The 11,411-nt window shown below is 52.0% G+C and overlaps 2 protein-coding genes across 9 annotated transcripts in view; one reads left to right on the forward strand and one right to left on the reverse strand.

The window, feature by feature from the left end:
• The window catches only part of EIF2AK2 (eukaryotic translation initiation factor 2 alpha kinase 2), a 30,409-nt gene extending 27,119 nt beyond the window's left edge, over positions 1-3,290 (reverse strand). For 3 of the 7 annotated variants that reach the window (XM_044261793.1, XM_044261792.1, XM_044261786.1), the window contains exon 1: positions 3,199-3,290. The gene's annotated coding sequence lies outside the window, so the exon portion shown is untranslated. Of the gene's footprint in view, positions 1-809; positions 948-2,887; positions 3,077-3,198 lie in introns of those variants that run through there. The other 4 variants (XM_044261787.1, XM_044261789.1, XM_044261791.1 and 1 more) reach the window with 4 other exon arrangements.
• Positions 3,291-7,158: 3,868 nt separating this feature from the next.
• On the forward strand, positions 7,159-11,305 carry LOC122915782 (fibronectin type III domain-containing protein 4-like). 2 transcript variants are annotated; one of them, XM_044262525.1, is made up of 7 exons: positions 7,159-7,174; positions 8,169-8,313; positions 8,394-8,509; positions 8,735-8,939; positions 9,386-9,475; positions 9,776-9,894; positions 10,068-11,305. In XM_044262525.1, the coding sequence occupies exons 2-7, from the start codon at positions 8,193-8,195 to the stop codon at positions 10,101-10,103; spliced, it is 687 nt and encodes a 228-aa protein (XP_044118460.1). In that variant the 5' UTR covers positions 7,159-7,174; positions 8,169-8,192; the 3' UTR covers positions 10,104-11,305. The 2 variants fall into 2 exon arrangements, with proteins under 2 accessions (XP_044118460.1, XP_044118459.1); XM_044262524.1 differs by lacking the exon at positions 7,159-7,174 and adding an exon at positions 7,904-7,979.
• Positions 11,306-11,411: the final 106 nt, after the last annotated feature.

The following is an 11,411-nucleotide window of genomic DNA, read 5'->3' on the forward strand; positions in this document are numbered from 1 at the left end:
AAGTGCCAGGCGTTATTGTGACAATGAGTGTCCATCCGGATGTGGACAAGACAAATTCACACCTGACCTGCATTCCACTGAGGGAAGACAGAAAATGACCAGGCACAGAAACCAGTAACAGGAGTGGACAGATGATGACTCGATGGCCAGAAGTGTTATAATGAAATTAAATAGGGGTGTGGCATAGGAGGGTGAGTTGGTAGGCAGGGACAGATAAGGGGGAGGCGGTTTTAAACAATGTTCACAAAAGACCTTTCTTGGGAGGCAATTTTAAATGAAGTCTGAATGATGAGAAAGTCCATTATATCAAGATATGGGGGAAGAGTATCTCAGGAACCAGCATGGCCTTGGAGGGGATAACAAAAAGAAGGGGACTGCTGCCCAGTGAATGAGGGGGAAAGAGTAGGAAATAAGTCAGAGAGGTCAGTGCCATGCACACAGACCTTGTAGGTCATGGTCAGAACCAATGGATGGTATTCCGATTGCAAGAGGAAGTGACTGGACATTTTCTAAATAGAGGGGGGATGTGAGTGGATCTATGTTTTAGGTGATGATTCTGACACTATGGGAAAAATAGAGTCTGGGGGCAGGGACAGGTGTGGGTAGTGGAGCAGAGCACAAGCAGAAGCAAGGATACCCAGCAGAGGCTGCTGCCATTGTTTGGGTGAGCAATGATGGTGGCTGGAAGCACGTGCTGGGAGCATCTAGAGTCTGCGCAAAGGCAAAGCCGTCACGTTACTGCTCAGTGTCGTGGAGATAGTCAGACTAGAGGTCACACTGCTCTGGGCTAGACTCTCTCTGAACCTTACCTTTGTGACCTGAAGACAGGAATAAAAACAGCAAATTCAGAGGTTGTTGTGGGGGAGAAATCAGACAAAAAACATCCAGCAGAGTCCTCCTCTCAACTAATGGTGCTCCTGGTCTGCAATTCTGAAATCCACAAAGCTCTAAAAACGGAGATGCATTTTTTTTCTTTCGTTTTGTTTTTGATAGGTTTGTAGCCCCCTGTCTAGACCTGAGTGGACATGAGATATTTATAGTTTTCATGATACTTTGTTATTCACATATATATTTCACTACATATATTGTTTTATTCTAGAGGGCTGCCCCCCAATTCTCCTGAGAACATTCCGCAATAGACAGGATTTACGCTGGCTTACCTCGCTAAAATCCAAAACTCTCTGAATACCAGAACATGCCTGGCCCAAGGGTCATTGATAAGGATCTTTAGCTGTACCACTATTTTTAGGAACCAGTGTCATTTACTTTGGTCACAACCATGAGACCATACATGAGGCGGGGAGGGGATCACAGATATCAGAAGAGCAGTCATGGAAGAACCCTTAGCAACTATATCCTGAAGTTCTATCATCCAATCTAAGCCCCCAGCACTTTTAATGTTAAGTAACTACCAATCATCAGAAGGACAAGCCAGTTCAAATTTAAGTAAAATATATGTGCAAACTAAGAAAGTGCTGAATTAACATGTTTGAAAAAATACTTCCAAGTCTGGAAAAAAAATCAGGCTTCTTTTCAACTACTGTCAATAAATCTTGTTTTGATTCTCTGTTCTCATTTTCCTAAAGGAAATCTCCAGCAAAAATCACCTTCTTCATCTTACTTTGTGGCCTCTGTCCCTTCTGGCCAACTACCAGCTCCCTGAAGACCCGCCCCTTCCAGGTCTTGCACAATGCTTGGCCTACAACATGCATACAACTAGTATCTTGATTGTTCAATGAATGAACTATAGGTCCAGGGTTATGGGTCTTCAGGTTCAACTAAGCAAAGTGAAGAAGAGCATAATCTGCCCCAAATTCTAAGCTCTTGACAGCAGAGTTTACCTTTAGCTCTCCTTTGGGAGCCTTTTTGAGTACTAAAAAAATCACAGTCAACAGGAAGTCTCACTATTCTCTAATTCAAAAGAGAATTTAGAAATTGCCATTCATTAAACAGATATTTAATGAGAACCTGTTACTACTAGGGGTTGGGGTGGTACCGGGGCACAAAACCCTGCTCTTGTAAACTTACTAGAGGAGGAACACAGACAAATCCACAAAACAATGTCACTGGCTGATAACTACTGTGCTGGAAACTGAAGCAGAGAAAGGGTGAACAGGCAGGGAAGGGCGGGGTTTCTTTTACACAGCTGGTTGTTCAGAGAAGGCTGCTCTGATTAGATGTCACTGCCAGAAGTACAGGGTAAAGCAAAAGAATGACCCATGCAGGCATCTGGGGGAAGAAAGAGCTTTCTAGGAAAGGTAAACAGGCGTGCAAAGGCCCAGAGGCAGGCATGCACTTTCCTGTATCCCAAAACAACAATGAGGCTTGTCTGGTCACAGTGGGGAGAGCAAGGAGCCTTGTCTGCGCCATGTACTGATTTTTTTTTTTTTTAAAGAATAATTTATTTATTTGAGAGAGAGCACAAGCATGAGCTAGGGGGAGGGGCAGAGGGAGAGAATCTCAAGCCGGCTCCTGGCCCTACTTTGTGGGAGGCAGGGAGGCTCCAGATGACTGGGGTCTGTGCTCCATCTCAGGACTCCCAGATCATGACCTGAGAAGAAACCACGAATCCGTGCCTTAACGGAGCCACCCTGGCACCCTCACTGACCGAATTCTGATGGGATGATGAGCTATTGGGGTGATCCGAGCAGAGGGTCCTGTTCTGATTTAAAGGATCCCCTCTGCTGCAGCGCTGAGAAAAGATATGGGGGAAAGGGTGGTACAGGTTGGGGCGGGGGGTAAGGGGTGGGATGGGGTGCGCTAAGGCAGGGCAATTGGGAAACAACTGCAACTATGTAGGCAGGAGATTTTTAGCCTGGGCCTATTTAGTCAATCTATGGGAAATCCAGGCCTCCATATTTCCCTTCTGTCACATTTCCCAACTTACCTGTTTTCTGCTAGATTCCCCGCCACTCGCCACCCCGCCACTCCAGCTGGGGAAATTCGTTACTTGCTCTTATAGAAATTCCTCGCGGGGTGGGGGGGAATGGCTTTCAGACCCCACTGTGCTGCGCGATCATTTCCCGGGCCCTGGCAAGGGCCCTGCACCTCGGCTGCGGGCCTCGGACAGCGCTCCCGCGTGGCCGAGCCTCTCACCCGCGTCCGCGTCCCCGGCCGGGACTCGCCCTTGGCCGCGCCCGCGCGGTCTCCTCTCCCCGAAGCCCCCCGCGCTCCCCGCACGCCCAGATCCCTATTCACCCGCACCGCCGCCGCCGAGCTCCTGCGGGGTCCGGACCGCTCACTCTCGCTTTCGTTTTCCCCGCGGGCTCCGCCTTCCGCCGCGGCCGCCCGGCCCCCTCCCGCTACGCGATCGCACGAAACTGGAACCGCGCTCGGAGTTCGCGCCGGGCGCGCTGGCACCCACGTGTTGCCCGGTGGCCGCCAGGCGCGCAAGGACCTTCCTACCCTCCCACCCGGGCTCCAGCGTCTGTTTCTGCCCCGCCCTCGTGTGCGAGATCCGTCAGCGGGAAGGAACCGGGCACACCCAGGGCCCCCCAAGCCCGCGGTCGGCCAAGGTGGATATTATCCGTTCCATTTCACGATCAAAGAAACTGAGTAAATTAACCCGCCCACAGTCCTGCTGCACGTAAGTGGCAAAGCCAGGATTCAACTCAAGGTCAGGCCTGTAAAACACCAAAGTATGTCCCCTTTTCACCCTGCTACCTCCTCACTTTTACAAGGCTGCGGGGCGAAGAGCCCTGGGGACATAGCCCTTCTTAGGTCAGTGTCCAGCCATCCATCCATTCAACAGGTACTTGCCAGCGCCATTCTAAACACCAGCCTCCTGCTCCCTGTGGGACCGCGTGGAGTTTTCCTACCAAAGCCCCACTAAGTAGTCCTCGATTTATAAGAAACAGACATGGTGATTGAGGAGTGCTGAGGACCTTCAACAATACTGACAAGTAGGTGCCATTGCTATACCTATTTAACGGATGAGAAAACCGAGGCCTGGGGCGCCTGGGTGGCTCAGTGGGTTAAGCCGCTGCCTTCGGCTCAGGTCATGATCTCAGCGTCCTGCGATCGAGTCCCGCATCCGGCTCTCTGCTCAGCAGGGAGCCTGCTTCCTCCTCTCTCTCTCTGCCTGCCTCTCTGCCTACTTGTGATCTCTGTCGGTCAAATAAATAAATAAAATCTTAAAAAAAAAAAAAAAAAACTGAGGCCTGAGGCACAGAGCCGTTAGCACAGTCAGGAAGCAGGAGAACTAGGATTAGAACCAGAAATCTGTACCCTCAGCATCTTAGCTAGAGTGAGGGAGTGCAGTCGTGCCGAGATGGACCTCCGATATTTGTTCAGTATTTGGCTTCGGCTCTAGGAGTCCCTCCCCGCTTCTCGCGGACATCCGCCCGAATTTCGGGCTATCAATGGCTAAACACTATATTTTCTTTCTTTTTTTTTTTTAAGATTTTATTTATTTATTTGACAGACAGAGATCACAAGCAGGCAGAAACGCAGGCAGAGAGGAAGGGAAGCAGCCTCCCAGCGGAGCAGGGAGCCCAATGCCATGCGGGGCTCCATCCCAGGACCCTGGAATCACGACCTGAGCCTAAGGCAGAGGCTTTAACCCACCAAGCCACCCAGGCGCCCCAACACTCTATTTTCTTTATAGCTCATGTCCTGGGCACGATTTAAATTCCACAAATGTGAAGTACTGGTGGAAGGTTTGTAAGGATGAAAGGAGGTAGAGCCATCTTTCTGGGGAATTTCCAGATGACAAAAACTCCAGCAATGCAGGAATCTGCAAGAGACCATTTGCTGGTTTTGTGGGTGTGTGGTGGCTGTGGCAGCAGCAATGGCAGTATCAGCGACAAGTTGCCATTTAAAGAAAGGAAAAGACAAGCTCTGTCAACCCACATCACTGAGCTCGTGGAAGGTTCCCTGTGACCAGGTGACTGAGAAACGAAAAGCTGCATGTAGCACAGTACACTGGCATTCATCAGAAGTGGACTGATGTACTACACCAGCCCCTCTGTGAGGTGGCCCTAAAGGATAGCGGAAGAAAGGAAATCCTCCCCGTGGACAAAACCTTGAATAGTAGTTGTCATGTGGAAAGAGAGGAAGCTAGTGGCTTGGATAAAACCAAGTTAGCTGGATAGTCAGAGATTTGGAAGGAACAACATCAGAGGACTGGTGATAAGGTGACCTGAGGAAAATGATGTGGGTAGACCAGTTGGACACAGAATAGGAGCATATTGTAAATGTTCATGGAAGGCATCCACTTCTGAGGAAGTTTTTGAGAAGCAGTGGGCAGGAAGACTTCTGTAGACATTGGTCAGTCTTTTCCCCAGCCACGCCGGTGCTTCTTCAAGGAATGAGGAGACTGTGGCAGTAGGAACATATGATGTACGTGAGTTCATCAACATGAAATTCTCATCAAGGCTGATCTGACTGCTGAGCACCCAACATTCTCACATCAGGGACCAACTCTGGGCCCCAGTGGAGACGACCAGACACCAAGGGAGACCAACCAGCCACTTTGTGGCAGACAGGAAATGCCAGGACCCTTCCATCAGGGAGTGGGCAGGGATTTGCCCTCTGGGGGGTAAACATTTAAATGCAGACACAGATTTGCCTTTCCTTCCAGCAGTGCTTTTGCCAGCATCAACATTGGCGGACATCCTTAATACCTTGCTCACCATCATGGTATCCCTCACTAAGAGACCCATTTTACAGAGGAAAAAGTGACTGCCATGGGAGTCAATGACTTTATTATGAACCTCATTACCCCAAGCAACTGGCCATATTGGACAGTAGGGTAGAGTAATGAAGACTCAGCTACAGCCCCAAGTAGGAGACAGCACTTACCAAGCTGGGTGTGCTGCCCTTCATGGGTAGTGTATGTTCTAAACCAAATTGCTGCTTTTTTCATGGCTGGGACACATGAACTCCGGAAACAGTAAAAGTGAGAGGGTTGTGTTCCACAATTAAACCTAGTTCGGGACTCCTGGGTGGTTCAATCCGTTAGACATCTGCCTTTGGCTCAGGTCGTGATCTCAGGGTCCTGGGGTCAGCCAGCGTCAGGCTTCTTGCTCAGTGGAGAGTCTGCTTCTCCCTCTCCCTCTGCCCCTTCCCCCAGCTTTTGCACCCTCTCTTTCAAATAAATAAATAAAATCTTTTAAAAAATAAAATAAAAAATAAACCTTGTTATGTACTTGCAAAATAGTGCTTCCTGTTCCTATGACATATGGCTCTGTTTCCACTAGGGGGACACACAATTCTTTGAATAGAAATTTGAAACTGCATCTGGATATTGCAAGGATCATGATGTCATCAGGCCAGCAAGGAAATAAGGGGGTTACCCAACTGGCTGGGCAGAACGATAAGGGAGAATAGTGATGCAGCCATACAACAGAATCAGGGACAAGCATATCTTTGATTCCTCCAAAATTGCTTCTAGTAATTCGTTGCTCAGTATTACATGTTAATGGAAATCTATAGCTGTTCAACAAGGCAGGACTGTTTGGGGCTCAAGTCCTTCAGGATTTGTGTCACCATGCTGGCTAGGAAGATTTCTGAGGGCAAAGAGAACAATGAATAAGGAAGTAATAAACACCAACTACGGTCTCATTTTCTGTTGCAGAATAAAGGACCATAGAAGCTATACATTTTTCTTCCTTGCTTTGTTTTTGTAGGTATTAATGAACTTCTTTTCATTGCTTTATCCTTTCCTTTTATATGAGATTTGCTGCTGGTGGTTAATGTTATAAGATAGTCCTTAGGTTAGAGTGTCTTAAAGTGGAATTTGTGACTAAAAGAGAAGAGGAAGGAACATCACACCGCAATGGGTGTAAAGATTAGAGGGCAGGATAAGCATGTTTTCATTTGAAGGAAGGAACTGCAGTCTTTTTTTTTTTTTGAAGGAACGGCAGTCTTAAGTGGGAACATAGTTCTGTTGTTTGCTTGAAAGTTTATTAGCCAAAGCAGTGGGCTGCACTAGATATTGTTAATTTTTATTTAGCTTTCATTCTCACTCCCTTCTACTGTCTCCCTATCCCCTGGGTTATAATGTATGGAAGGGTAAAATCACACTTTCCAGATTTCTACGGAGTTAAGATTCTGGGCATAATTTGAGTTCTGCAGTGACTGATAAACTGTGGTACAGGACTTGGAACATGGAAGGGAGGAAAAGGCCATCCTGTGACAGAACGAACTGACAAGGAAGCTTCTGTGCTCAGTGGTATGTACACGAGCTGGACTCCAGTTTCCCTGGTCAATTCTCCAAGGGTGTGGGGCATCTGTGGTGACAGCAGTACTGGCAGCAGCGGCAGGGAGTCCTGAACTCACTGATTTTAGAACAATTATCTCGCCACTCTGTCCCCTCGGGCAGGGGAAGTGGGATTCCTCCTCCCAACTTGGCGAATTCCCCCGGGGCAGGGAGGGGCCCTCCCGGGAGCCCCAGCCCCTCGCACCTGCGCCTCTCCCTGCGCCCCCGCAGGCTCCTCGGACAAAGCCGGGATCTGAGACAGGGGACCCGGGAGGCCGCCAATGGGAGGGTCGTGGAAGGAGCCCCGGGAGACCGGGGTGGGGGGTGAGGGGGATGACGGCGGCGAGAACCGGGGCGGGGCGGGGCGGGGCGGGGCTGTCCCGTCCCGGTCGGGCTGCGGCGGAGCGAGCGGGGCCAGCTCTGCAGAAGGCGGCGGCTAGCTAGCCGGGATGGTCACATCCCGCTGCGGGGGCCGGCGGAGCAGCCGCCCTGCCTCCCGCACCGGGACTCCGGCCAGCGGCCAGGCCGCGCCGGCACCGCCCCCCCGCTCTGGGACAGACTACGCGGCCCGTCCGAGCTCTGGGGTCCCCCGCAGCCCCGCGGCCCGCTCCCGCTGCGCCTCCACCTGCCCTCTGCTCGCAGCTCGGGCCCGCGCTGCCCGCCGCGCCGGGCCCGCGCCGGGATGGGGTAGGGACAGCGCCGCGGAGCCGGGCGATGGGCCGCCCTCTGGGCACGGAGCAGCCCCCCGAGGCCTGACCGACCGCGAGAACCGGCGGAGGTGGGTGTGGGCCGGGCAGAGCGGCGCACTGGGGACGCCCGGGCGATGCGGGGGCGGGGAAGGCGTGGGTAGAACGGGGGGATCCGGGGCTGCTGTGGGCGGTGGGGAGCCCGGGAGAGCTGCTGCCACGCGTGCGTTCTGGGCAGTTCTGGACACCACCCCCCACCCCCCAACAACTGCCACCTCCAGGAGCCCCGCCTGGATGTCAAGCGGATGCCCCAGTGCCTCACAGCGGACTCGGTGGGGACCATGGCTTCGCTGATGCCCCTCTCCCCATATTTAAGCCCTACGGTCCTCCTGCTGGTCAGTTGTGACCTGGGCTTTGTGCGAGCAGGTGAGTAAAGGGGTAGTGGGGTCGAGCAGAGCTAGTCCGTACATGGGACCTGTTAACCTATTCACTCTGGCACCCAACAGACCGGCCTCCGTCTCCTGTGAATGTGACAGTCACTCACCTCAGAGCCAATTCGGCCACTGTGTCCTGGGACGTCCCAGAAGGAAACATCGTCATTGGCTACTCCATTTCCCAGCAAGTACGAATCACCCTTCTGCTCCCTTAGCCTGTGTCCTTGGAACTCTGAGCCCTCCTCCTGTTACCCCCACCGGGGACCAAAGTTCCCCTCCCCGTGGTGGGGGCATCTGGGAGCTGGTGTCCCCTGGCTCAAGCTGCCCTTGTCATCCTACTGCGTGGCGTGCTTGGATGTTTGAGTCCTGGGACTGGTGTGAGACCGCCCTCCTGTCCCATCATCTCCCCGCAGCGACAGAATGGCCCTGGGCAGCGTGTGATCCGGGAGGTGAACACCACCACCAGGGCCTGTGCCCTCTGGGGACTGGCTGAAGATAGCGACTACACCGTGCAGGTCCGGAGCATCGGCCTTCGGGGAGAGAGCCCCCCAGGGCCTCGGGTGCACTTCCAAACTCTCACGGGTTCTGACCGGTTACCCTCCAAAACCTCAAGCCCAGGTGAGAGGCTCCGCTATCCTCCACTCTCAAAAGCTTTCGAGTCTCTGGCTTTTTACCTGCCCTTCAGCCTCTTGTTTACTTCCCCCCAAACAAGCCACAGTCTAGCTTAGATGAATACAAGGATGACTTAATTCATCATACTGCCAAGAAACGAAGGAAAAAGGTTGGCAGGGGACTGGGTATAAACAGGCTGATAATGAATCGTTTGGGAGAAGGGCTTTCAAGCTTCCTTTTCCCCACCCTCTGTTCCCAGCCGCCACAGTCTGCAGGAATACTTGCCCGCAATGGTCCTGCTTTTTTGGTCTCTAACTATCTGTCTACCAACAGCTTCCTAGAGAGGGGCTCTCAGGGGCAACCCTGGCCCCAGACTCTCCATCCTTATGGGTCTGCATAGAAGAACTCTGTGGCTGCTCCCCATAACCTGGAGTCTATCTCTTTCTTCTCAGGTGACATCACAGTGGAGGGTCTGGAGGGAGAGCGACCATTGCAGACAGGGGAAGTGGTTATCATTGTGGTGGTGTTGCTCATGTGGGCCGGTGAGTGAGCAGCTGCACGGGGGACCAAGGATTGGGGGAGTGGGGGCTCAGTGAAGGTGGGAGGTGGTGAAGGCTCAGGAGAAAAGGCAGGGAGGGAAATGCAGCGGGGAGATGCTTAATTGGGGATGAGCAGAAGTTTGAGGAGATGAAGGCTAAGAGGGTGGTGCTCGCATATGAGCACCAGAAATTCAAGGGTTTTCTTCTCAGATTTTCTAGAAACCGAGTGGGTATCTCACTGCCCTTCAGGGCTGTGAGTGGGGAGGTCAAGATCAAGGTGCAGATTGTATTGTTGTGTTTCAGCTGTCATTGGGCTCTTCTGCCGTCAGTTTGATATCATCAAAGACAACGACTCCAACAACCCCAAGGAGAAGGGGAAGGGACGGGAACAGAGTCCTCAGGGAAGGCTGGGGACGAGACAGGTGATGTGATGTGGGGCCGGTGAGGGAGGGAAGGGTGATTTTGCTTCTAGAAGCAGTCAGGGACGGGGAGAAGGCCAAAGAGGGGCAGGAAGAGAGGGGAAATGGATATCTGGGATGGAGGAGGCTCTTACCTTCCTGACATAAGACTCAAGCCCCTTTTTTTTTTTTAACAGAAAAAGTCACCATCCATCAACACCATGGATGTATGAGTGAAGAAACCGAACTCAAAAACAGATGCACTAACACCCTGGGGATGCGGATAGGGTCAGGGAGAGCCTCAGTTGGTGATCTGCCCAAGACAGAAGGATCCCATAATCTCCTAGAGGGTAATGACACTCCCACAATCTCAGGCCTGGTACCCATCCTCTTTCCACTGTGAGCAGGGCCAGAAGGTAGGTCTCTTGGAGTCTGTGCCCCTGGACCTGGGGAATGGCTATCAGATGGGATATGTCCTTCCATCCCCCAGGTCCGGGGGAGAGACACTTGTTCAACTGTATCCCACTAGGTCCCAGATGGGCCCCCATTGCACCTGCATCAGGACTCTCGGCATCCCCAGCTGCCCCCACATCTTGCCTCTGGGTCTCAGAGAGGGGGGTTTCTTTGGGTACTCCCCCTCCCCCAGCAACTCAAAGGAATTGTCTGGGTCTGGGGGCAGATGCTGCACTGCACTACTCCAATGTTTTCCACGGAGCCTCAGGGGCTCCCCCTCTCACCTGGTAGCCCCCCCAGCTGCTGGTGACCTCACCCCTTGGACATTTTTCCAATAAACGTTCTTGGACAAACTGGAGATGACTGTATGGGATCCTGTACAGTACGCTGAAGACACTTCCCCACGGTCTCTCCCCTGACCACAAGGGCCTCTCACACCACCACCAACTCGACAGGAGCACTCTCATTGTTTTAAGGTGTTTGTTTTGATTCTATAGCCTGGAATGGGGGGGGCGGAGAGGACAGAAATGGGTGTAGAAAACTAGAGCTCTAGTTCCTTTTGTTTTGTTCAGTGAGAACGGGGGAGAAGGAAAAGAATGGGGGGGGGGAATATAAATTCTCCTGCATCCGTGGAAACGAAGGTTATACCACGTGAGAGGCGCTGGTAACCTTTTTAAGTTCACTGCCCACATTGACACCCAAGCTTTTCACCATTGATTCCTCTGACTCCTCCATCAACCTTGAGTTAATTTCCAGAAAGGGACTGAACGGTGTTTGGGGACAAATGAAAGAGCAGCTCCGCTAATGGGTCCTTCAGTGCCGCGTGCTCCTGTCCTGTGCGCTCCTGCACTCCTAGTCTTCCCCGCACTCGCTTTTCCTTCTGTTTCGTCTGCCTCTGTCTCTGCTGATTCGGTCAATGTCAGTAATAACTGTAAAGTGTAAATGACTTTATATTCACTCTCTGCCCCTATATCCAGAGGAGGAGGATGGAAATAAAACTGAGGGGTTGGAACTCCCCTGTCAAAAGACTTATACTTTGGTCTCTGGGGCTACTTCCTTCCTGTGAAAATAGAGGCTTTCCTCTACTG

Source organism: Neovison vison, chromosome 8 (assembly GCF_020171115.1).
Source record: "Neovison vison isolate M4711 chromosome 8, ASM_NN_V1, whole genome shotgun sequence".
In the NCBI taxonomy this organism is placed as follows: Eukaryota; Metazoa; Chordata; class Mammalia; order Carnivora; family Mustelidae; genus Neogale; species Neogale vison.

Excerpts from the sequence above, each read along its gene's own strand:
- LOC122915782 (XM_044262525.1), top strand. The coding sequence starts at position 8,193 with ATGCCCCAGTGCCTCACAGCGGACTCGGTGGGGACCATGGCTTCGCTG. Across the intron at positions 8,940-9,385 it reads CTCCAAAACCTCAAGCCCAG|GTGACATCACAGTGGAGGGT; the intron begins GTGAGAGGCTCC and ends CTTTCTTCTCAG. Across the intron at positions 9,895-10,067 it reads GAAGGCTGGGGACGAGACAG|AAAAAGTCACCATCCATCAA; the intron begins GTGATGTGATGT and ends TTTTTTTAACAG.